A 26550-nucleotide genomic window follows, 5' to 3' on the forward strand; every position below is an offset into this window, starting at 1 on the left:
CCAAAATACCAAATTTAGACACAAGAGGGGTTAAACTGTTCTCATCTTAAAGGATCCAAAAGAAAGGTAGTGTGATTAGGATACATAGATGACAGATAAGTGACCTTTTTTTTTTGAGACAGTTTCACTCTACCCTGCGTAGAGTGCTATGGCATCCTAGCTCACAATAACCTCGAACTCTTGAGCTCAGGTGATCCTCTTGCCTCAGTCTTCCTGTCAGCTGAGAATATAGGCACCTGCCACAACACGCAGCTAGTTTTTTTTCTATTTTTAGTAGAGACAGGGGTCTCACTTTTGTTTAGGCTGGTCTCAGATGCCTGAGCTCAAATGATCCACTGTCCCCCAGCTTCTCTCTCTCTTTTTTTTTGAGACAGAGTCTCAAGCTGTCACCCAGGAGAAAGTGCCGTGGCATTATAGCTCACAGCAACCTCCAACTCTTGGGGTAAGCAATCCTCTTGCCTGAGTTTTTCTATTAGTAAAGATGGGGTCCCCCTTTTGCTCAGGCTGGTCTTGAACTTCTGAGCTCAAGCAATCCACCTGCCTCTGCTTCCCAGAGTGCTAGGATTACAGGTGTGAGCCACCATGCCCAGCCTTGTTTTGCTTTTTGAAACAGAGTCTTACTCTGTCACCTTGGGTAGAGTTCTAGCCCACAGCATCCTCAAACTGTTGGGCTCAAGTGATCCTCTTGCATTAGCCTTCCCATATAGCTGGGACTGTAGGCACCCACTACAACGCCCACTTAGGTTATAGAGACAGTCACTCAGGCTGGTCCCTAACTCCTGAGCTCAGGTAATCCACCAGCTTCGGCCTCCCAGAGTTCTAGCATTATAGGCATGAACCATCACACCTGGCCTAACTTACAATAGTTTTGAACCTAGGACCCAGTGGAGGTATATATAATTCACATTTCTTGACCCTATAAAACACTGTGGCCCCAAGGAAAAAAAATTTTTTTTTCCTAGCATGGCAGTGTGTTGAAAAAGCCTTGGCAGAATGACTTTTTTTTTTTTTGTGACAGAGCCTCAAGCTATCTCCCTGGGTAGAGTGCCGAGGCATCACAGCTCACAGCAACCTCCAGCTCCTGGGCTCAAGCGATTCTCCTGCCTCTGCCTCCCAAGTAGCTGGGACTACAGGTGCCCGCCACAATGCCTGGCTAGTTTTTGGTTGCAGCTGTCGTTGTTTGGCGGGCCTGGGCTGGATTTGAACCTGCCAGCTCAGGTGTATGTCACTGGCGCCTTAGCTGCTTGAGCCACAGGTGCCAAGCTGAATTTTTTTTTTTTTTTTTTTTTTAAGACAGAGTCTCACTATAGAGTGAGACAGAGTGCTGTGGCGTCACAGCAACCTGTAATTCTTGGGCTTAAGTGATTCTCTTGCCTCAGCCTCACAAGTAGCTGGGACTAAGGTACCCGCCACAAGGCCCAGCTATTTTTTTGTTGTAGTTGTCATTGTTGTTTAGCAGGCTCAGGCCAGATTGAAACCTGCTAGCCCTGTTGTATGTGGCCAGCGCCCTAACCACTGAGCTAGCGCAAGATGCTTCCATTTATGTTGTCATTTTCACAAGATTATCTCTGTGCATACTGCTTTTTGCCCTTTAAAATTCTCAATTATTATAATATATGCATGTTAATAAATAAGCCGAGAGGCATTGGTGAAAAAAAGTAAGCTTTCTTTGTTGAGATTTTTTCTTAGATTTGTAGCGATTGGATCAAGCATTCTTTCTTTGGGGTTGGGGGCAGAGTCTTAAGATGTTGCTCTGGGTAGAGTGCTGTAGTGTCATAGCTCACAACCTCCAAGTCTTGGGCTCAGGCAGTTCTCTTGCCTCCACCTCCCAAGTAGTTGGGGACAACAGGTGCCCACCACAACGCCCAGCTATTTTTTGGTTGCAGTTGTCATTGTTTTAGCTGGCTCGGGCCTGGTTCAATCCTGCCAGCCTTGGTGTATGTGGCTGGTGCCCTACCCACTGAACTATGGGTGCTGCCCTGGATCAAGCTGTTTTTTTGTTTTTAGAGACAGAGTTTCACTTTGTCACCCTTGGTAGAGTGCTGTGGCGTCACAGCTCACAGCAACCTCCAGCTCTTGGGCTTTGGCGATTCTCTTGCCTTAGCCTCCTGAGTAGTTGGGACTATGGGCACCCAGCACAATGCCTGGCTTTTTTTTGTTGTTGTTGTTGTTGCAGTTTGGCTGTGGCTGGGTTCAAACCTACCACGCTAGGTATATGGGGCTGGCACCCTACTCACTGAGCCACAGGCGCCGCCCTCTTTTTTTTTTTTTGAGACAGTCTCACCATGTTGCCCTTGATAGAGTGCTGTGGCGTCACCGCTCACAGCAACCTCAAACTTAAGCGATTGGGCTTACGCCCTCAAACTTGGGTTAAGTGATACTCTTGTCTCAGCCTCCAAGTAGCTGGGACTGCAGGCACCTGCCACAACACCTGGCTATTTTTTGTTACAGTTGTCATCTTAGCTGGTCTGGGCCAGGTTCCAACCCGACACCCTCCGTGTATGTGGCTGGTGCCAAAACCATTGTGCTACAGGCGCCATGCCTGGATCAAGCATTCTTAAGAATGATAATACTTAATATGTTGTTTGGGGGCAGACTGCAGCACTTTGCAAGTTCAGTGTTCTTCCAGTTGATTTTATTTATTGCAATTTGTGGCATTGGTACAGCTCTTAGAAAAATGGCATATTCTAAGCTTTTTTTTTTTGTAGAGACAGTCTCACTGTACCGCCCTCGGGTAGAGTGCCGTGGCGTCACATGGCTCACAGCAACCTCTAACTCTTGGGCTTACGGGATTCTCTTGCCTCAGTCTACCGAGCAGCTGGGACTACAGGCGCGCGCCACAACACCCCGGCTATTTTTCTGTTGCAGTTTGGCCGGGGCTGGGTCCTAACCCGCCACCCTCGGCATATGGGGCCAGTACCCTACTCACTGAGCCACAGGCGCCGCCCTCATATTCTAAGCTTTAAAAGTTGCTAATTCCATGGAAAATTATGTCGCCCTGTTAGTTTTAGTGTACTGAAAGAAGGAAATATATAATGTTTTAGATTTGTTATGTTTAAAATAAATTACGGTGTTTTACAGTTATATTAGGGCAGAATAGAGACATTTCTTGTGATGCATGTTGGAAAAGAACTGAACAATTTTATACCATTAGATTTGTGATCTTTCTGTACCTAACATTTTGCTCAGTGGATAGTTTAATGCAGCTATGATATTTTAAATTTAAATTCATTTCATTATAATATTAAATGACAGTTTAGTTTTTGCCTTTCTGAAATAAGTTTTTAAGAAAGGTTCTTAAAACAAACTGTTTTTACATCTCCTTCTTCACTTGAAGAAGTATGCCCTGTTTAGGGCCATAGTTGTAGGTAATTAGAAGAGAGACTATAATAAATAGGTCCCAGTAATCTAACAGAGCAGTTTTAAGGAAGTGAAATTGGTGATTTCAGTTTTGCTGCTAGTTTTTCCCTGAGAATTCTTTCTTTGTAGGCTTTGTTGATCTATATCAATAAAAGTAATGGGAAATTACAAATTATACTTAATTTGTCATTCTTGTTCATTAGGGCAAATGTTATAGGTTGAGTCAGCTGTTCATCCAACAAGTTAATATATATAAATACATCTTTCTAGGTTCAAAATCGAAGGAAGCCCAGAAGGGAGGTCATTTTTACAGTTCAAAGCCTGAAATACTCAGAGCAATGCAACGTGCAGATGAAGCCTTAAATAAAGACAAGGTTAAGAGGCTTGAATTGGCGGTGTGTGATGAGCCCTCAGAGCCAGAAGAGGAAGAGATGGAGGTGGGACATTGCAAACATTTAGTTTTTAACTTCTGTTAGGAGGGTGATGGAAAAAAGGAGGCGAGGGTGTCTTAAAGTGATATTCTATTGTTATATGTGTGCATATTATTTTAACACAGACACACACAAGCATTTTTCTGGACTTGCCTGAATAACAGGTAACTTTTCCTGGATTGTAGTTAGACAATTTACTAGTTATTCTAGTTACTTAGAATTTCAATAGCTAGCACTCTTTTATTAAGCTCTTAAGCCTACTGGTAGAGTAAGCAAGAAGTAATATATTTGGTAAGAATCAGAAATATAGGGATAATCTGGTATCAGAGTACAGTCAGGCCCTGGAAATGGTCTATTTTTTTTTTTTTTTGGAGATAGCCTTAAGCTGTCGCCCTCGGTAGAGTGCGTGGCATCACAGCTCATAGCAACCTCTAGCTCCTCGGCTCAAGTGATTCTCCTGCGTCCGCCTCCCAAGTAGCTGGGACTACAGGCTCCTGCCATAAAGCATGGCTGTTTTTTGGTTGCAGCCGTCATTGTTGTTTGGCGGGCCTGGACTGGATTCAAACCCACCAGCTCAGATGTATGTGGCTGGCACCTTAGCCGCTTGAGCCCACAGGCACTGAGCCAGGAAACAGTCTAGTTTTATGCATTTAATTCTAATCTTTTTGCTTTATGTCGCATTGGAGTCTCACCACGTCACCCTTGGTAGAGTGCAGTGGCATCACAGCTCACAGCAACATCCAACTCTTGGGCTTAAATGATTCTCTTGCCTCAGCCTCCCAAGTAGCTGGGACTACAGGCGCCTGCCACAACACAGCTATTTCTTTTTGTTGTTGCAGTTGTCATTGTTTTAGCAGGCCCAGGCTGGTTCGAACCCACCAGCGTCTGTGTATGTGGCTGGTACCATAACCACTGTGCTACGGGCGTTGAGTCTTTTTTTTTTTTTTTTTTTTTTGAGACAGGGTCTCACTTTGTTGCCTTTGGTAGAGTGCCATGGCCTCATAGCTCACAGCAACCTCAAACTCTTAGGCTTAAGCGATCCTCTTGTCTCAGCCTTCTGAGTAGCTGGGACTATAGGAACCTGCCACAATGCTTGGCTATTTTTTAAGAATTGGGGTCTCTTGCTCACTCAGGCTGGTAGAACTTACTCTTATATATGAGATAGGGAATAAACAAGTTAACACAGTGGGTTTGGTTTTTTTGTTTGTTTGTTTGTTTGTTTTTTTAGGCAGCGTCTCAAGCTGTCCCCCTGGGTAGAGTGCAGTGGCTCAGAGCAACTTCAAACTCTTGGGCTTAAGCAATTTTCTTGCCTCAGTTTTCCAAGTAGGTGGGACTACAGGCGCCTGCCTCAACACCCAGCTGTTTTTTTTGTTGCTGTTGTCATTGTTGTTTTAGCTGGCCTAGGTTGGGTTCGAAATTGCCAGCCTTGTATGTGGCTGGGGCCTACCGACTGAGCTCTGGGCGCCGCCCAATATAGTGGGTATTTTAATCTTATTTTTAAGGTTGAGACAGGGGATCATAACATCAATCAGAGGTGTAAAAATGGATGGTAACTACAGAGATCATTTAGGCACAGTGGTTCTCAACATTCCTAATGCCACAATATATTTTCATTGTTACAAAGGGGTTGCGACCCACAGGTTGAGAACCGCTGATTTAGGCTAATACTGCTTTATACGTGGGGGAGATGCAAGATAGGTGATAGTGTGAGGCTAGAGATGAGTTGGGTGATTTGTGAAAAACCAAACAATAGAATCAGTAGAGATTACTTACTACTTACTGCTTTCTTACACTGTTAAGATATCACCTCCTGGAATTTATGATATGTGGTCTTTTTTTTTTTTTGTGGTTTTTGGCCGGGGCTGGGTTTGAACCCGCCACCTCTGGCATATGGGACCGGCACCCTACTCCTTGAGCCAAGGCGCCACCCATGATATGTGGTCTTGCTAACAGCTTTATCATTGTCTAATAGGATACATACAACTCCCTTGACAGCAGTCATTTAATCCTAGTGTTGATACTGGTTTTAACTCCCCCCAAAAACCTTTTTTTCTTTTCTTTTCTTTCTTTTTTTTTTTTTTTTTTGAGATAGTTTAGTGTCTCATTTCGTTGCCCTCAGAGCTCTGCAGTGTCATATCTCACAGCAACCTCAAACTCTTGGACTCAAGTGATTCTCTTGTCTCAGCTTCCCACGTAGCTGGGACTACAGGCACCTGCCACAAGGCCCCACTATTTTTACACATGGGGTCTCACTTTTCCTCAGGCTGGTCTCCGTCCTGTGAGGTCAGGCAGTACACACACCTTGGCCAGAGTGCTAGGATTACAGGCATGAGCCACCATGCTCAGCCAGCATCAAAACGTATTTATTTTAAAGATGAGGTGTTGCTATGCTGCCCAGGCTGACCTCGAATTCTTGGGCTCAAGCGATCCTCCTGCTTCAGGCTCTTGAGTAGCTGGGACTATAGGCATGTGCCATTGTGCCTCCGTGACACACTTGTTTTATTTTATTATTTAATTAGTTTTTAAGACAGAGTTTTGCTATGTTGCCCTCGGTAGAGTGCCATGGAATCACAGCTGACAGCACCCTTAAACTCTTAGGCTTAAGCGATTCTCTTGCGTCAGCCTCCCAAGTAGCTGGGACTATAGGTGCCCAACACAACGCCCAGCTTTTTTTTTGTTGTTGTTGTTGCAACTATCATTGTTTAGCTGGTCCGGGCTGGGTTTGAACCCGCCAGCCCTATGTGGCTGGCACCATAACCACTGTGCTACGTGTGCTGAGCCAACAGTTGTTTTGATGTTTAGGTGAAATTGAAATTGATACTCCTTGAGGGAGAAAAGTTTCTTATTTCTGGAGGTGAGTTCTTGGTATATGGAGCTGTAGCATACTGAGATTTCACAGCAAGACAGAACTCAACTTTATGATGGGGTAAGTTGAAAATGTGTTTAAGCCATCCAACTCTGCCGAACATCATAGCTTACCTTGCCTACCTCAGACATGCTCAGAACACTTACATTAACATTCAGTTTACACAAAGCCTATTTCATAATAAGTTTACTGAATATCTCGTGTAATTTATTTAATATTGTACTAAAAATGAAGTATGATACCACCATAAAGTTAAAAAATGTGTCAAAACTATAATATAATTTTCTAAATTTTGCTATGATTTTAAAATACTTTTTCCTTGCTTGGCAGGTAGGCACAACTTATGTATCAGATAAGAGTGAAGAAGATAAAGAAATAGAGAGTGAAGAGGAAGTCCGGCCTAAGACGCAAGGATCTAGGCGAAGTAGTCGCCAAATAAAAAAACTAAGGGTCATATCAGACTCTGAGAGTGACATTGGTGGCTCTGATGTGGAATTCAAACCAGATGCTAAGGAGGAAGGAAGCAGTGATGAAATAAGCAGTGGAGTGGGTGATAGTGAGAGTGAAGGCCTGGACAGCCCTGTCAAAGTTGCTCGAAAGCGGAAGAGAATGTTAACAGGAAATGGCTCTCATAAAAGGAAAGGTTCAAGAAAGGAAATGCCCTCTACCAAGCGAGCAACTGGCATTTCATCAGAAACCAAGAGTACTTTGAGTGCTTTCTCTGCTCCTCAGAATTCTGAATCTCAAGCCCACATTAGTGGAGGAAGTGATGACAATAGTCGCCCCACTATCTGGTATCATGAAACTTTAGAGTGGCTTAAAAAGGAAAAGAGAAGAGATGAGCACAGGAGGCGGCCTGATCACCCTGATTTTGATGCATCTACACTCTACGTGCCTGAGGATTTTCTTAATTCCTGTACTCCTGGGATGAGGAAGTGGTGGCAGATTAAGTCTCAGAACTTTGATTTAGTCATCTTTTATAAGGTTGGGAAGTTTTATGAATTGTACCACATGGATGCTCTGATTGGGGTCAATGAACTGGGGCTGGTATTCATGAAGGGCAACTGGGCCCATTCTGGTTTTCCCGAAATTGCATTTGGCCGTTACTCAGATTCCCTGGTTCAGAAGGGGTATAAAGTAGCACGAGTGGAACAGACTGAGACTCCAGAAATGATGGAGGCACGATGCCGAAAGATGGCACATATATCTAAGCATGATAAAGTGGTGAGGAGGGAGATCTGTAGAGTCATTACCAAGGGTACACAGACCTACAGCGTGCTAGAAGGCGATCCCTCTGAGGACTACAGTAAGTATCTTCTGAGCCTCAAAGAAAAAGAAGATTATTCTGGCCACACTCGCATGTATGGTGTATGCTTTGTTGATACTTCACTAGGAAAATTTTTTATAGGTCAGTTTTCAGATGATCGCCACTGTTCCAGATTTAGGACTCTAGTGGCGCACTATCCTCCAGTACAAGTCTTGTTTGAGAAAGGAAATCTCTCAGTGGAAACTAAAACAGTTTTGAAGGGTTCATTATCCTCTTCTCTTCAGGAAGGTCTGACACCAGGCTCCCAATTTTGGGATGCATGCAAAACTTTGAGAATTCTCCTTGAGGAAGGATATTTTAGGGAAAAGCTAAGTGAAGATAGTGGGGTTATGTTACCCCAAGTGCTTAAAGATATGACTTCAGAGACTGATTCCATCGGGTTGACACCAGGAGAGAAGAGTGAATTGGCCCTCTCTGCTCTAGGTGGTTGTGTCTTCTACCTCAAAAAATGCCTTATTGATCAGGAGCTTTTATCAATGGCTAATTTTGAAGAATATCTTCCTTTGGATTCTGACATACTCAGTGCTACAAGTCCTGGTGCTATCTTCATGAAAACCAATCAACGAATGGTGCTAGATGCAGTGACCTTAAATAACTTGGAGATTTTTCAGAATGGAACAAATGGTTCTACTGAAGGGACCTTGCTAGAGAGGGTTGATACTTGCCACACTCCCTTTGGTAAGCGGCTCCTGAAGCAATGGCTTTGTGCCCCACTCTGTAGTCCTTACGCTATCAATGATCGTCTGGATGCCATAGAAGACCTCATGGTTGTGCCTGACAAAATCTCAGAAGTTGTAGACCTTCTAAAGAAGCTTCCAGATCTTGAGAGGCTACTGAGTAAAATTCATCATGTTGGATCGCCTTTGAAGAGTCAGAACCACCCAGATAGCAGGGCAATAATGTATGAAGAAACTACATATAGCAAAAAAAAGATTATTGATTTTCTTTCTGCTTTGGAAGGATTCAAGGTGGTATGTAAAATTAAAGGGATTATGGAAGAAGTTGTCGATGATTTTAAATCTAAAATCCTTAAGCAGATCATTACTTTGAAGACAAAAAGTTCTCAAGGCCATTTTCCTGATCTAACTGTCGAACTTCACCGATGGGATACAGCCTTTGATCATGAAAAGGCTCGAAAGACCGGACTGATTACTCCCAAAGCAGGATTTGACTCTGATTATGACCAAGCTCTAGCTGATATAAGAGAAAATGAGCAGAGCCTCCTGGAATACCTGGAGAAACAGCGTAATCGAATTGGCTGTAGGACCATAGTTTATTGGGGGATTGGTAGAAACCGGTACCAGTTGGAAATTCCAGAGAATTTCACCACTCGTAATTTGCCTGAAGAGTATGAGCTGAAATCTACCAAGAAGGGATGTAAACGGTACTGGACCAAAACTATTGAGAAGAAGTTGGCTGATCTGATAAATGCTGAAGAACGGAGAGATGTATCCTTGAAGGACTGCATGCGGCGACTGTTCTATAACTTTGACAAAAATTATAAGGACTGGCAGTCAGCTGTAGAATGTATGGCTGTATTGGGTAAGACTTTGAATAAGCTTGTTTCTCTGGCTTTGATTAGTAATGTCCCAGCCGCACATCCCTAAACATAACAAGGTATATATATGTATTTTTTGAGATGGAGTCTCACTGTGTCACCCTCGGTAGAGTGCTGTGGTGTCACAGCTCACAGCAACATCAAAACTCTTGGGCTTAAGTGATTCTCTTGCCTCAGCCTCCTAAGGAGCTGGAACTATAGGTGCCTGCCATTTTTTTTTTCTGTTGCAGTTGTTTAGCAGGCCTGGGCTGGGTAAGAACCCGCCAGTTCCAGTATATGTGGCCAGCGCGCGAGCCAACAAGGTATATTTATTGACATATGTGTAGAAACTTGCTTCCTTGCTAGACAAAATAGCTAGGTTGCCAACAGCAATTTAAATTATTCCCTTAAAACTTGCTTTTAATAATTGAACAAAAGATTAATTTTCAAGACAATAGTACATGAGACGAACATTACGTTAGATCAAATTTTATTTTTAAGTGAGTTTTTCAGTATTCAATAAATACTGTAGTTTTCTTTTTCCCCTTGGAAGAACACTTCATTGTAGTTTTTCTTCCTTTTGGGAGAACATTTCATTCTATTGCCTAGGCTAGAGTGTCATGGCCTCAGCCTAGCTCATAGCAACCTCAAACTCCTGGATCCAAGCAATCTTCCTGCCTCAGCCTCCCAAGTAGCAGGGACTCTAGCTGCCTACCATACACCCAGCTAATTTTCCTATTTTTAGGAAAGAGATGAGATCTTGCTCAGGCTGGCCTTGAACTAGTGAGGTCACAGGATCCTCCTGCCTTAGCCTCCCAGAGTACTAGGATTATAGGTGTGAGCTGATACAAATACCATTTTTAAACTGCTTTTTGTACACTAATGTCTTGATCATCTGTTTGTTTTATTATTACTAATCTTTGTATTTTTCCATTTTGTATTTCATTGAATCCATTTGTGTACACATTTCATAAGATTAATTTTTCTCTTTAGCTAAATTGTTGCACATTCTTTTCTGCAGTTTTCTTTTTTTTTGGAGATAGTTTCATTCTGTCACGCTGCGTAGAGTACTGTGGTGTTATTGTAGCTCACAGCAACCTCAAACTCCTGGGTTCAAGTGATCCTTTGCTTTAGCCTCCCAAGTATGGGATGACAGGCATGTACCACCATGCCTGGCTAGTTTTCTGCAGATGATTTTAAAAGCCCTGAATTATGTATTTATAATTTGGCAACATTTCCAGCTTCATAAATAATTTCCTTTTTCTTTAAATGTCATGACCAACATATCTGAAGTCTTCGCTGTTTTACAGTTTAAAGTTCTGTATTTTTCTTTTTAAATGGAGTGACCATAGTTTACTCAAGTTTGTAACACTAAGCAATTTTTTTTTTTTTTTTTTTTTTTTGAGACAGTCTGTGTAGCCCTTGGTAAAGGCTTTGATGTCACAGCTCACAGCAATGTCAAACTCCTGGGCTTAAACGATTCTCTTGCCTCAGCTTCCCAAGTAGCTGGGACTATAGGAACCTGTCACAATGCCCGGCTATTTTTTGTTGTTGCAGTTGTCATTGTTGTTTAGCAGGCCCAGGCTGGGTTTGAACCCACCAGCCTTGGTGCATGTGGCCAGTGCCATAACCAGTGTGCTATGGGAGACAAGCCACACAAAGCAATTTTGATCCAAACACAATTCTGTAATAGAATGGTATTCTTCTGTTTCAGTGTGCTGCACCTGGTAACTGGATTATTTGAGGTTCTTCCTCAGCACAGGTGTTCAAAATCAATTTATCTTCCTTTCAAGATTGTTTTAATATCAAGTGTGTCAATTCTTAGGACACTTTTTCCCAAGAAGTATCAGCCTCAGAATTATATCAAGAAAGAGGGAATAAGTATATGATCTCTTTGCCGTATCTAGCTGGCACCTCTCTGGTCTAAAAGTTAGAGGCTAAGTCCTTTAAGGGGAGAGATCTTTGGGAAGCTGCTTCTCATTTCATTACAAGTATTAAAAAGACATTATCCATCTCATCTTTCTAACAGATGTCTTACTGTGCCTGACTAACTATAGTCGAGGAGGTGATGGTCCTATGTGTCGCCCAGTAATTCTGTTGCCAGAGGACACTGCCCCCTTCTTAGAGCTTAAAGGCTCACGCCATCCTTGCATCATGAAGACCTTTTTTGGAGATGATTTTATTCCTAATGACATTCTAATAGGCTGTGAAGAAGAGGAGGAGGAAAATGGCAAAGCCTATTGTGTGCTCGTTACTGGACCAAATATGGGGGGCAAGTCTACACTCATGAGACAGGTAACTTACCTTAAGCTTTTGTTTCCTTATAAGGTTCTATTATCCCAAACACTAGGAATGAATATATTACATATTTAGGGCGTTTTCCAAACAGCACAGTTACATAAAATTGAGTTAATGACTTAATTAGGAAGCAAGGAGAGACTACTTGTGTTATGAAAGTGAGAATTGTATTTACGTCACCATTAATCAAGCATGTATCTCTGCTTAATGTTAAGGGGAGTGTACGTTAAAAAGAGGAGGGAGGCGATTCAGGTCACGGAACTCTTTGACTTGACTGAATTAATTTCCTCAGAAAGTGCGTGTACTCATAATGAACAACATTAACAAAGGCTATATGTAAGGAAAGAGAAATGTTGCAGGTTTGTCCCTAAATGAAATTCATTTGTAGAAGCCCTTCTTATAAAAGACCTATGGCAGACTCACTCAGGTAAAAAGCAAATAAAAAGTTTATGACCTATAGCTACTTTTTAGAACTACTTGTAGGGATGACATCATGATCTTTTTGATAAATATTTATCTAGCATTTATACCAAGGGTTGGCCAGCCACACAGCTTAAATGTTTTTTATATTTTTTATAATTTTGCAAGAAAAACCAAGTAGTGTTTGCTGACTTTCTGCTCTCCTGCACCATATTCTTTTCACTGAATTCATTAACCAGAGAGAGGCAGAATAATGTATGCAGTGGTTTGCAGCCTTTTTTTTTTTTTTTAAATCACTTTAAGAATGCAGATTGATTTGGAATTGGTTTAAGGCATCAGTTTTAAAGAGTTGGTGATTCTACTCAGTAGCCAGAGGATGTTTTGAAGGCCATTTAGGTCCTAAGCCTCTTTTTTTCTCAGCTCACTTTTCTCCATTTTAGCAAATGGGTTTAAGAAGAAACTTTCTTATACCAGTTTTAAAAGACCTTTTCCTCCCTCATTCACAGGCTGGCTTATTAGCTGTAATGGCCCAGATGGGCTGTTATGTACCTGCTGAAGTGTGTAGGCTCACACCGATTGATAGAGTGTTTACTAGACTTGGTGCTTCAGATAGAATAATGTCAGGTGAGTTCTTTTCCCACCTAAGGTTTTATTATGCAATAATTCATTTAGAAGTGATAGACGTTTATCTCTTCAGCCACTTAAATTTGATGTTTGATTTTTCTGGTGTTATACAAAAGCTGATTACTTCAGATATTTAAAAACGTCACTTTTAATAAGGTTTATTATTATTATTGTTTAGAGACAAGAGTCTCACTGTGTCACCCTTGGTAGAGTGCTGTGGCATAACAGCTCACAGCAACCTCCAGCTTCTGGGCTAAGGCAATTCTCTTGCTTCAGCCTCCCAATTAGCTGGGACTACAGGCACCCACCAAAACATCTGGCTATTTTGTTGCAGTTGGGCTGGGCCCGGGTTCGAACCCACCACCCTTGGTATATGGGGCCGGCACCCTACTCACTTGAGCCACAGGCGTGGCCACCTAAAGTTTAATTTTTTTGTATCACTGTGTAGCTCATGATAGATTAAGGGATAAAATCTGAAAGATAAACCTACTCTTAATGATTTTCAAAATGGTCATCGTTTTTCATTTTTTTCTTTTTAGGTGAAAGCACATTTTTTGTTGAATTGAGTGAAACTGCCAGCATACTTAAGCATGCAACAGCACATTCTCTGGTACTTGTGGATGAATTAGGTGAGATATTTGAAGGCTGTCTTAAAATAAAAAAAAAAAAAAATATATATATATATATATTTGCTCAGGCTGGAGTCCAGTGGCTTAATCATAGCTCATTGTAACTTTGAACTCCTGGGCTTCTATTCAGTATCTCAAAGTGTTGGTATTATAGACACGAGCCACCGTGTCCAGCTTGAAGGCTATCTTAAATATAGTAGTACAAAGAACTATTTTTCTGGAGGATTATCTGAAGGACATCTAAATATGAATGTCTTTATAGAACATGTACTCCCTGTTGTGGGTTTTACCCCCACAGGTGGGGATAACAGAGATGAAAGATTTTTAATTTTTCTTAAATTGATTATTAAGGCTGATTGAAGCCCTAATACAGAGAAAACCTAACAGGAAGTTTCTAAACTTGAACAGTACTCTCAAAGAAACCCCACACCCTCAGGGCTTCAAAGTAGACTCATTTAATTTAATAGGTCTTAATGATTTGCTTTTGGGTGTATTGTTAATGTTACTTTCCTATCCTTTATTTTTTTGTTTTGTTTTGCATCATTTTTGGTATAAAAGGCAGATTGTATAGAAGCATACAATCTATGCATATTTTACTTCCACAGGAAGAGGTACTGCAACATTTGATGGGACAGCAATAGCAAGTGCAGTTGTTAAAGAACTTGCTGAGACTATAAAGTGTCGTACATTGTTCTCTACCCACTACCATTCATTAGTAGAAGATTATTCTCAAAACATTGCTGTGCGCCTAGGACATATGGTATGTGCAAATTGTTTATTTGAAAGTTTGGTTTCTTGAGGGAATCAAGTTGCTAGCATATGAATATTTTTCTTTAAGGCATGCATGGTGGAAAATGAATGTGAAGATCCCAGCCAGGAGACCATTACTTTCCTCTATAAGTTCATTAAGGGAGCTTGTCCTAAAAGCTATGGCTTTAACGCAGCAAGGCTTGCTAATCTTCCAGAAGAAGTTATTCAAAAGGGACATAGAAAAGCAAGAGAATTTGAGAAGATTAATCAGTCACTACGATTATTTCGGTAATTATAATGGGATCATCCCATTGCTTTCAATACTTTAATGTTTTCCCAGAAAACTTACTTAACAGGGACAGGGGAATGATGCATCTTTAAGCAAACTTTTTTTTTTTTATTTTTTATTTTAAGGGAAGTTTGCCTGACCAGTGAAAGGAAAACTGTAGATGCTGAAGCTGTCCATAAGTTGCTGACTTTGATTAAGGAATTATAGACTACGTTGGAAGCTTTGAGTTGACTTTTGACAAAGGTGGTAAATTCAGACAACATTATGATCTAATAAACTTTATTTTTTAAAAATGACCATTTTTCCATTTTCTTTCTAGGAAATTAAACCCTTTTAATTCTTATCTACCTTCTACATAATGGTTATTGAATATTCCACAATATATTAAGTCTAGATGTTATGGTACATGCATACACTTTCAGGCTGTTTTATACCCACTGTCACCAATACACATAAATGGGGGAGGAAAAGCTATGAAACTGTATATAGGGCTGTATATATACTTGTCTCAGCTTAATGCAGGAAATTGTTTTAATTTCCAGCAGTTTTGTCTAAACTGTTCAAAAAAAAAAAAAAACTATGAACAGAGTTCAAATACAGGACTGTTTTGAAGAGACTTTCTAAAGTGTACTTTAAAACATAGTAGTTTTTACCTTTCACAAAACTGAGTTACAAGAATACTTTTGTTTTACAGTGCATCCCTTCCTAGGAAGTCTCATTAAAACACTCACTTTTTCTAGGGGTGGTTTTGAAGGCTGCACAGGGAAGGGAAGGAAATAATAGACTTAACTTTTCTTAAAGGATACCAGAAACATTGCTGGATATAATTTAAGATTAGTGTTTTCTCTTTCATAGAAAGAACGTACATACTGGGACATGAGTACAGTTACAGCAAGTCTAGGTGTGCTAACAAAACAGGGCACATTCAAGTACAATAAGATTTTGCTTGAAATTAAAAACAAACTACATGAGATTAAAGCATTAAAATCATATTTCTCAATCTGAATACATGTTTAAAAAAAATCAAAAGAAACGCAGAAGTGCTAGCTCACATTTTTACCATATTACAAAAGCAATTGGTACCCATGTCCATAAAGGCAGCAACAAAGCTGCTTGTCTGTTGAAGATTACTACTGCAAATTGGACTGCATTCAATGCTAGTTGTAAAAACACCAGCTTTTTTCAGAAGTTGGTATCTGTACAAAATTGCAGCTTATTTTCTTCACTTTTGTCCCTTCAAAAGTCTTACACAGTAATGCTAAAACACCCAGCTTTGAGATCCTGAGTCATTATATTGCCACTTTCTTTTTGGTAGCTTGAGCTTCATAGTGTCAACTGACCTTGTGTATCCATTTTTAATACAGTCTCTTCCTGTAGCATGGGCAAATATTTTAAATCTTCTTCCAAAAAAATGTTTTAAGTTATGATGTTAGAATGGCAGGACTTTATTCTTTAGGGAAGGAATTCAGTTGTGCTGCAATGTATTAGATTCTATAGGTGGAGCAGAGTCATATAGTGTATCTGTATCATGTGTAGGCTCACCAGCTAATGTACAAGGATTAGACAGTGTTCCAGCACCACAGTCACAGAAAAACCTAAAGCAAAATGAAAACCCAAAAATTAGGAAAGTGATGGGGAAAGTAATTAGGTAACATAGCAAGCAAGTGTGCTACATACCTATCATGTCTAATAAATTCTACATCATGTCCCTGATGGCACTTCTTAATGCAGTTCACACATATGGCATTTCGATCTGTGGTGTTACAAGTGTGACATCTAAAAAGCAAAAGCTTAAGTTACTTTTCTCAAATATGTTACTAATTAAAAATATTGCATTTTGTTTCTATTATATATTACCCTATTCCCTTTGGCTTGTAAGAAAAGAAGATAAAAACTGAACATTTTTGTGGCTCCAGCCCAGATTAATTCTGAAAAGGAACTTTAACGGGATAAAAGTCAATTTCCCATCATTTTGTGTCTTCTGAGGAAAAGGGACGATTTGTAAGTTATAGAAAGGCAGTTCAAACTTTAGTTTTAAAAAAAGGTAACAAGTCTCTGCGATGAATCAATTTTGAGGAAAAGTGAGTTCAATCTAGTGATTGAACACTTAGTAAGAGCTTTACTGTGAAACTCTTAAGAAACGATATTAATTACACTGACCCACATTTTAAATGACACATCAGTTAGTTACTGCAGTATTGCATTTTACATATTCATGGTTGTAAACACAAGATTCTCAAGTATAGTGATTATAGATCGCAATATCGAAAATTACAAAATTTCGTTCCCCTTTTCAAGATTCAGAAATAATTTAGAAATATACCTGTAGAAATCATGCATGGGGTAGCTGGTATAACTTGATATTTTATATAAACATTGGCCTCTACTAACAGCCTTTTCTATGGCGTCTTGATTGTTCATTATTTTGTTATCTGTAATGAAAGAAAAAGTAAAAACTATAGGATTATCCTAAGAGAGGAGCCACTATTTTTAAGAGCTTTAAATGAAGCTAACCAATAAAAGTAATTTTAAGAAAACAGCTTAGAAATTAATTTTTCCTTGTGCAGGATACTCCCAACTACTTAGAACCCAACAAATCCTTGGTTTTCTTAATTTTTAGACAGAGTCTTACTTTGTCACCCTTGGTAGAGTGCTAAGGCATCACAGTTCACAGCAACCTCCAGCCAGCTCTTGGGTTTAGACGATTCTCTTGCCTCTCAGCCTCCTTTAGTAGCTGGGACTACAGGCGCCTGCCACAACAGCTGGCCATTTAGCTGTGTTTGAACCAGCTACCTTCGGTATAAGGGGCTGGTGCCCTAATTCAGTAAACCACAGGTGCCGCCCTACTTTTCTTAATTTTAAACAATGGCTTCTGGTTCATAGCATCTTTCATGTATTAATAGAAAAGAATGGCAACGTACCTTTCATTGTCACATTAACACCAGATGCTAAAAATAAGCCTCCAAATCGGTTGTTAAAAATCTGATTGCCTTCTAGTGTTGCAGTTGCATGATTTGTAATTTCAATGCCTGAAGTAAAATTTACAAACAAGTAGATGTATCACTTTATGCTGTTTCTTAAAAGAAACCTGAATTAGCAAATGCAGTAAACTGGTTCTTTTATATAAGAAGTACATAATTAAGCCTCTTAATGTGCAAAGAATAAAATGCAGATATGAGTCACTGATAGTAACATTCACTTTTCACTGTTATTGTCCACTATCCTTGCTGAAGAAGATACAGTTGGTTCCTAACTTCTATCATTACAACATTTGCAAAAATACGTTCACATGAAGAGAAAAGGAATTTCATTTACATTTTTTTTTTTGGAGACACAGTCTTACTATGTCACCCTGGGTAGAGTGCTCACAGCAACCTCAAACTCTTGGGCTTAAGCGATTCTCTTGTGTCAGCCTCTGGAGTAGCTTGGGACTACAGGCGCCTGCTACATGCCTGGCTATTTTTTTGGTTGCAGTTGTCATTGTTGCTTGGCAGGCCTGGGCTGGGCTCAAATCTGCCAGCTTTGGTGTGTGGCCGGCGCCCTATTCACTGAACTATGGGGACCAAGCCTACTAATATATATTTTAAATATACCTGCGAAATGAGCAATTCAATTTGTCCATATTCCTAATGGTAGTAATAGAAGTCTGCAATTATTCTATTCAAATTAGTGTTTTATAATTACAATTAAACAGATTAGTATTTCTCTCTCTCTCTTTTTTTTTTTTTTGTAGAGACAGAGTCTCACCTTATCGCCCTCGGTGGAGTGCCGTGGCGTCACACAGCTCACAGCAACCTCCAAATCCTTGGGCTTAGGCGATTCTCTTGACTCAGCCTCCCAAGTAGCTGGGACTACAGGGGCCCACCACAATGCCCGACTATTTTTTTGTTGCAGTTTGGCAGGGGCTGGGTTTGAACCTGCCACCCTCGGCATATGGGGCCGGCGCCCTACCCGCTGAGCCACAGTTTCTCTTAGAAGTATGGCTTAGAATGGAAGACTCCAGAACTTGATTAGGTGCCCTCATAAGTAATAGTGAATAGATAGGCATTCAAGTTAGTAACCAAAAGAGAATTCATATATCCCACATCAAACATTTTACAGAAAACAAGCCACAGATAAACAAAAGAAAATACAAACCTGCAGCAAATCCATCAAATATTCTGTTTTTCCTTAAGATCGGATGACTATTAGTGCTGATGAGAACACCTGCTTGAGCATTCCTGAAAATATCATTTTCTTCAAGGAGACCTATAATAAAATATTTCCTTAGATTAAGGCTAATGCATGTAACAAACCTTACTAGACTTTTTGGTGACAGATTTTCTTTCAGTTTTTTATTTCGGCCAAAAAAAGTTTATTAGAGATTTAAGGGTTTAACAAAAAAAACCTGCTAAAATGACAGATAAGAGCATTCTATCCAATAAACTGAAATTTCATGATAGTAGGGATGATATCTAAATTTAACTCACTGTATCCCCAGTACGTGGTACAAATTTAATTCTCAATATTGCTAAATTAAAATTCTTTGGAAATATTTCTAGAATCTTTGTACCTATTTTTTTTTTCTTCAGGCAAGCAAGCCCTCACTCATTTCTGGCCTTTATTACTATAATCACACCCTGATCAGTATTCTCTATCATACCCTTTCTCTGCTTTCAAAACAATGGAAAGTATTTTTTAAAACCAATTTGCCATGTAAAGCCTCTCAGAATATTCTCCAAATCTACTTGTCTTAGTATATTACCTGTTTGCTATGCTATACTTTTTTTTTTTTTTTTTTTTTGAGACTGTCTCACTTTGTTGTCCTCAGTAGAGTGCTGTGGTGTCACAGCAACCTCAAATTCCTGGGCTCAAGCGATTCTCTTGCCTTAGTCTCCTGAGGAGTTGGGACTACAAGCGCCCACCAAAATGCCCGGCTATTTTTAGAGATGAGGTCTCACTCTCTGGCTCAGGCTGGTCTCAGACTTGTGAACTCAGGCAATCTACCTGCCTGAACTACCACGCTGGGCTTTATGCTATCCATTTTTATCCTTACTGCCTTTGGCTCATATTACTTCTGGAAAGTCCTGTACTTTTCTTTCCTAATGTCACTTCCTCTGGGAGGTTTTCAGCTTTCCTCTGTCTGGCAGTGTCTATTTATTTATTTGAGATTAAGAGTCTCACTTTGCTGCCCTTAGTAGAGTGGCATGTCATCATACCTCACAGCAACCTCAAATTCGGGTTTTGGCTCAAGTGGCTCAAGCCATTCTCTTGCCTCAGCCTCCCAAGTAACTGGGACTGTAGCTGCCTACCACAACATCTGGCTGTTTTGAGAGATGGGGTCTTGCTCTTGCAGATGTCTTGAACTCCTGAGCTCAAGCAACCCTTCCGCCTCGGCCTCTCAGAGTGCTAGAATTGAAAGCATGAGCCACCTTGCCCAGCCTTCTAACAATGATTAGAGTGGGCTGAAGAATCAGACTTTAGGCCTTCAGATACTGGCTCCACCACGTACTACATCTGAGCGGGCAAGTACTTACCTCTGCTTCCTCATCTGTAAAATGGGAAATAGCACCTACCATATAGTGTCACTATGAGGACTGAGTGTGTTAATACATGTAAATACACAGTACTAAATAAGTATTATCTAATATCCTATAAAACATACTCAAACCTCTATAAAACCTATTTACATATAATGAATTGCTTATGTTCTAGCATTTCTCTGCTCCCTAAAGATGTGAGACATGTTTTTCTATAGACATTTGACTTAATCTGATACTTTACAGTACTGACTTCTAAATTCCTTTCCTTGGAAGACAGGATAAAATCACTGTAAAATGACTCAGAGACTTCTTGGGATTTTCTCTCTTCTGTTCACTTTTTGGGTATTAAAATTTTTACGTTTGATTGCTGTCTCTTGCCCTCTACACGTTCTCTGGGTACGACTGTAAATACATGCTGCTGCTCATTCTTAAATAACCTTGGAGTCAAAATCCTTGAAACTAACCAGTTCTTCCTATATTCCTTACCTCAGTGAAAGGTACCACCCAGCAAATTACCTGAATGAGAATTCTGAGCATCATACTTCATTCTTCACAGCCCATAGAACCCAGTTCTGTTTGGTTCTATCTTTTTTAACATCATTAACATGTGCTCCCGCTTTTTCCACTCTTCTCACTTGAGTTCAGGCTCTCATTATTTCTTGCCTAGACTATTCCATGTCCTTGACTCAATCACGCTGGTAAGATGGAATTTAAACTCCTTATTTCATGCAGATAACCTCATGATTTAGGTCTTGCTCCTTCTAGCCTCAACTTTCAGTACCCCTTGCCCTACTAAACCACTTAAGTTTCTTTTCAATTTTTGTTTACAGTGTCTATTAGATTATATGTTTTATGGATGTTGTACTGTTTTTTTTTTTTTTTTTTTTACCATCTGTATCATAGTGGCTGGTATAGAGGTGTTCAATCTGTATGTAAAACAACAAATGAAAATGAAATAACACCTGGAATGGTGTTTACCCCCATCCCCAATTTATCAGCAAGCATCTACTTTTTTTTTTTTTTTTGAGACAGAGTCTCACTTTGTCACCTCTGGTAGCATCATAGCTCACAGCAACCTCAGACTCTTGGGCTCTAGTGATTCTCTTGCCTCAGCCTCCCAAGTAGCTGAGACTACAGACACCCACCACAACACCCAGCTATTTTTAGCTCACTCTTGCTCAGTCTGGTCTCCATCTGCCTCAGCTCCAGAGTGCTAGGATCACAGATGTGAGCCACTGCACCCGGCCCATCTACTTGGTTTTTCAATACACAGCTCAAGGGTGGGCTGAATGTTCGAACCTTTTCTCAACACCTTGCAAACAAAACCAACCATTCTGTATTGTGTATCATCACTGTATCTTGTAAAGATTCCCATCAGAAACTCACTTTATTGAATTACTGAAGTGTAAGCTCCTTGAAAGTCTGTCATTAATGAAATTATCATTGCTTGGCTATAGTATTAAGTTTTGTTCATTAAATCTTGGTATTGTAACAACTAGCTATCCCTTTCATGTAAGACATGTTGGGTTACTGACATTTCAGGAACAGTGATAACTTTGCATTTGATATTCTCCCCCAGTCTCTCTATGAACATGGATTTGCAAGGGGCAGGCAGTGTGGAACTTTTGCCTCAAAGTAAAGGTTGACCTTTATGGATACCAAACCAGGCACATCTTGGCTTCATTAATTCCATTCTCCAACGAACACAGTTGAAAACAGTTACAAAAACAATACCCATTTACTATAGACATGTATAGGTATTTACAGACCAATTAATTTCTCACAGCTAGTTCTATAACTTGACTTTCAAGTTTATTATAAAATCACTATTCTGAATAAGAAAAGGTTCAGAGAGAATGTATGTAAACAAATTCTGCTGTCTTGAAAAAGCCTTAACAACTGGTAGAGTCAAGGGGGCTACAAAAGGAAAAGTACTGTAAACATTTGTTTCCTTTAATTCTAGGCACTAATCTAAAGCATCTCAACTTGATAAGAAGTCACTCAACTCATGTTAGTTGGGAATATCATTGATCATTAAAGATATGGAAGAATAATGGAAAACTGGGTTTTTCACTAATGCAAAATTAACAACAATACCTCGACCCCCATTAAATATACAGATGCCACCATCTCTTCCATCATGGATTTTATTTCTTCTTAGTGTAGGATTACTGTCTGTCTTAATCCAGACTCCAGCCATTGCATTGTCAAATATTTCATTGTCTTCTATGCAGCCTAGACCTATAAATGCAAAAATTTAGATTATGTTACTTACAGGTTTTTTTTTTTTGTAGAGACAGAGTCTCACTGTACCGCCCTCGGTAGAGTGCCGTGGCGTCACATGGCTCACAGCAACCTCTAACTCTTGGGCTTACGCGATTCTCTTGCCTCAGCCTCCCGAGCAGCTGGGACTACAGGCATGGTTTTTTTTTTTTGAGACAGAGTCTTATAATGTCGCCCTCAGTAGAGTGCTGTGACGTAACAGCTCACAGCAACTCTTGGGCTTAAGAGATTCTCTTGCCTCAGCCTCCTGAGTAGCTGGGACTACAGGCGCCTGTCACAATGCCTATTTTTTTTTGGTTGCAGTTATCAAGTCCAGCCCATGCTAGGATCAAACCTGCCAGTCTCGGTGTATGTGGCCAGCGTCCTACTCACTGAGCTATGGGCGCTGAGCCTGTGTTTTGTTTTTGAGACAGCTTTTTGGTTTGCTGCCCAAGATGGAGTACAATGGCATGATCATAGTTCACTGCAGCCCTAAACTAACTCAGGCAATCCTCCTGTCTCAGTCTCCCAAGTAGCTGGGATTACAGGCAACATGACACCATGCCCCAGCTTATTTTTTGTAGAGACAGGTCTTGCTATATTACCCAGGATGGTCTCAAACTCCTGAGCTCAAGCAATCCTCCCAACTCAGCCTCCCAAAGTGCTGGGATTATAGGAGTGAGCCACCATATCTGGCCAGAAGGTATTATTTCCAAAGTCTATTAACATAGAGAAAGATATGACAGATCAAACATACCAGAATTATAAACTAGAATTCCACCATTCTGTCCTCCCCAGATTTTGTTGCGTCTAATTTTGGGGTTGCTTCCAGTCCTATGGATGAGATAGAAAATACCATTTCAATAATTTCTACTCCCATATCCCACGTTACATGAGGTAATAGTAGAGAAATCCACATTAATCTTGGAATTAACATAGTAAAGAGTTTTTTAATTGTTTAACCCAGAACTTCCCACATAATCCTTTGCTACAGATTATATTATTACCACAGGGTTTTCCTAATATGTAGACTAAACTGAGGGAGGTTAAATGACTTTCATCACTACTATCTATTCTCATATGTAGAATGGGGGCAGGCATACCTCAGAGATACATGTATTGCTGGTTTGGTTCCAGACTACCAAAATTAGATAAAAATCTCAATAAAGAAGAGTCACACATTTTCTTGGTTCTCCAGTACATACAAGTATAAAAGTTATGTTTATACTAAAGTCTCCTAAGCATATGAGAGCACTGTGTCTAAAAATACAATGTAATTGTCATTAATTGTCCTCATATCAAAGTTGAATACATAGGATTCACACTTCTCCATTCCTTTGATGCTTCACTAAGAATAATATGTTCCACTCCATCCAGGTTAATACAAATGCTGCAAAATCTCCGTTTTTTAAAAGGCTGAATAGTATTCCATGGTATACATATACCACAGCTTGCCAATCCATTCCTGGGTTGAGAGGCATTTAGGCTGTTTCCACATTTTAGCGATTATAAATTGAGCTGCGATAAACAGTCTAGTACTAGTGTCTTTATAATAAAAGGTTTCTTTCCTTATGGATAGATGCCCAGTAATGGGATTGCAGGATCAAACGGGAGGTCTAGGTCTAGGTCTTTGATATGAGGACAATTAATGACACAGTGGGACATGGGGAAAGGGGAGAACAGACAGGGAAGAAGGAATGGGGTAAGGGAAAGGAAAAAAAGAAGTGACTAATTCTCATATAAATTGGATTTAATTTTGACCAAAGTACATTACTTGAACATTAATTTTTAATTCAACTTGTTAATGTTATTTAGGATATTGCATCCTCATTTATAAGTGAAACATGTTCGTAATTTCCCTTTGTATTTTTTCTTTTCTTTTTTTTTGGAGACAGAGCCTCAAGCCATCGCCCTGGGTAGAGTGCTGTGACATCACAGCTCACAGCAACCTCCAACTCCCGGGCTCAAGTGATTCTCCTGCCTCCACCTCGCAAGTAACTGGGACTACAGGCACCCACCACAATGCCTGGCTATTTTTTGGTTGCAGCTGTTATTTGGTGGGCCTGGGCTGGACTCAAACCCACCAGCTCAGGTGTATGTGACTGGAGCTTTAGTTGCTTGAGCCATAGGCGCTGAGCCTATTTTTTCCAATTTTAATATTAGGTGTACCCAGATAAAGTAGAATGATTTTGAAGCATTCTTTTTCTATTGTCTATAAGATTTGGCATGATTTGTTTTTTAAAATTATCTTTATTTTTACTTATAAATATTAGTTGTCTATTTTTTGAGACTTTCGGGAAGTCTCAATAAGAAGTTAACTGATGACTCCATACTGAACCTCAGAGTCAAAGCAGTCTATGATAGACATACTCTTATCTGACAATGTGAATGTTACTTTTTTTTGCATTGTTATTATTATTGCTCAATAAAAAAATAAATAAAAATACAATGTACATAATTAAAAGCAGTTTATGGCTAAAAGATTCTAATGATCATGTCAGCTTTCAGGGAGTCATACTCTTTTAGCTGGTGGAGGATCTTGCCTTGGTGTTGATGGCTACTGACTGATCAGGGTGGTGGAGTCTGCCACATCAATAGACTTTCTTTCATGAAAGATTTCTATATCCCACACAGTGCTATTTGGTAGCATTTTACCAACAGTAAAACTATTTTCAAAATTGTAGTCAATCTTTACCAATCCTGCTGCTGCCTTTATCAATTCAGTTTATATAACATTGTAAATCCTTTGTTGTTCATAGCATCTTCTCCAGGAACATATTACATTCCAGGAAACCACTTTGTTTGTTCATCTGTAGGAAGCAACTCCTCATCTATTCAAGTTTATTATGAGATTACAGCAATTCAGTCCCATTTTCAGGCTTTTTTTTTTGTGGTGTGTGTGTGTGGTTTTTTTGGCCGGGGCTGGGTTTGAACCCGCCACCTCTGGCATATGGGACTGGCGCCCTACTCCTTGAGCCACAGGCGCCGCCTGGGCTTTACTTCTAATTCCAGTTCTCTTACTATTTCTACCACATTTGCAGTTACTTCCTCCACTGAAGTCCTGAACCCCTCAAAGTCATCCATGAGTGTGAGAATCAACTTCTCTCAAACAACTGGTTTTTTTTTTTTTTTTTTTGCAGTTTCTGGCTGGGGCTGGGTTTGAACCCACCACTTCTGGCATATTGGGCTGGCGCCCTACCCCTTTGAGCCACAGGCGCCACCCTCAAACAACTGTTAATGCTGATACTTTAACCACCTCTCATGTACCATAATTTCCCTCCCAAGAGACAGGGTCTTGCTTTGTCACCCAGGTGAGTATAGGGCCATGATCATGATCATAGCTCACTGCATCCAACTCCAGGTCTCAAGTGATCCTCCCGTCTCAGGAGAGTACCTAAGACTACAAAAACGCATGCCACTACCCCTGGCTAATTTTTCAATTTTTTTTTAAATAGAGACAGGGTCTTACAACATTGCCCAGGCTGTTCTCAAAACTCATGGGCTCAAGTGATCCTCCCACTATGGCATCTAGAATGGTAAATCCTTTCCGGAGATTTTCAATTTATTTTGCTCACATCCATCATAGAAATCACTATGGCAAAAACTACTGTTTTATAAAAAGTATTTCTTAAAAAGATTTGAAAGTTGAAATTATTCCTTCATCTGTGGAATGGAGAATGGATAATGTGGGAACATCAATCTCCCTGTACATGTCCATCAGAATTCTTACATGACCTGGTGCACTGTCAGTAGATAATATCTTAGGCCTGGCATGGTGGCCTACACCTATAATCCTAGTACTCTTGGAGGCTGAGGCAGATGGACTGCTTGAGCTTGACACCAGCCTAAGCAAAGGAGAGACCCTCATCTCTACTAATAATAGAAAAAGTAGCTGGGTGTTATGGCACACACCTTTAGTTCCAGCTACTGGGGAAGTGAGGCAAAAGGATTGCTCAAGGCCAAGAGTTTGAGGTTGCTGTGAGCTATGATGATGCCACAGCAGTCTACCCAGGGCAACAGAATGAGACTATCAAAAATAAAACACAAAACTATTTTTTTTCTTTTTTAAAGGAAATTTTTTTTCCTCCAAGCAGTTCTCAACACTTAACAATAGGCTTAAAATATTTAATAAACCATACTATAAACAGATACGCTATAACCCACGGTTTATTTTTTATTTCAGTAACACAGGCAGAGGAGAGTTAGAATAATTTTTAAGGGTCCTAGGATTTTCA

At 40.1% G+C, this 26550-nt stretch overlaps 2 protein-coding genes across 2 annotated transcripts in view; one reads left to right on the plus strand and one right to left on the minus strand.

Moving 5' to 3' along the window:
- Window positions 1-14827, plus strand: part of MSH6 (mutS homolog 6) — a 44833-nt gene extending 30006 nt beyond the window's left edge. Inside the window, exons 3-10 of the mRNA XM_053590144.1 lie at window positions 3631-3797; window positions 6988-9526; window positions 11551-11816; window positions 12746-12863; window positions 13403-13492; window positions 14098-14252; window positions 14331-14530; window positions 14657-14827. Coding sequence (XP_053446119.1) covers window positions 3631-3797; window positions 6988-9526; window positions 11551-11816; window positions 12746-12863; window positions 13403-13492; window positions 14098-14252; window positions 14331-14530; window positions 14657-14738 — 3617 coding nt within the window. The 3' untranslated portion in view covers window positions 14739-14827. The remainder of the gene's footprint in view (window positions 1-3630; window positions 3798-6987; window positions 9527-11550; window positions 11817-12745; window positions 12864-13402; window positions 13493-14097; window positions 14253-14330; window positions 14531-14656) is intronic.
- Window positions 14794-26550, minus strand: part of FBXO11 (F-box protein 11) — a 111419-nt gene continuing 99662 nt past the window's right edge. Inside the window, exons 17-23 of the mRNA XM_053590145.1 lie at window positions 23073-23149; window positions 22151-22294; window positions 18669-18779; window positions 17453-17560; window positions 16855-16963; window positions 16209-16307; window positions 14794-16126 (exon numbers count right to left, since the gene is read on the minus strand). Of these exons, the coding sequence (XP_053446120.1) occupies window positions 15997-16126; window positions 16209-16307; window positions 16855-16963; window positions 17453-17560; window positions 18669-18779; window positions 22151-22294; window positions 23073-23149 (778 nt within the window). The 3' untranslated portion in view covers window positions 14794-15996. The remainder of the gene's footprint in view (window positions 16127-16208; window positions 16308-16854; window positions 16964-17452; window positions 17561-18668; window positions 18780-22150; window positions 22295-23072; window positions 23150-26550) is intronic.

The sequence above is a fragment of the Nycticebus coucang genome, chromosome 4 (genome assembly GCF_027406575.1).
Source record: "Nycticebus coucang isolate mNycCou1 chromosome 4, mNycCou1.pri, whole genome shotgun sequence".
Lineage (NCBI taxonomy): Eukaryota > Metazoa > Chordata > Mammalia > Primates > Lorisidae > Nycticebus > Nycticebus coucang.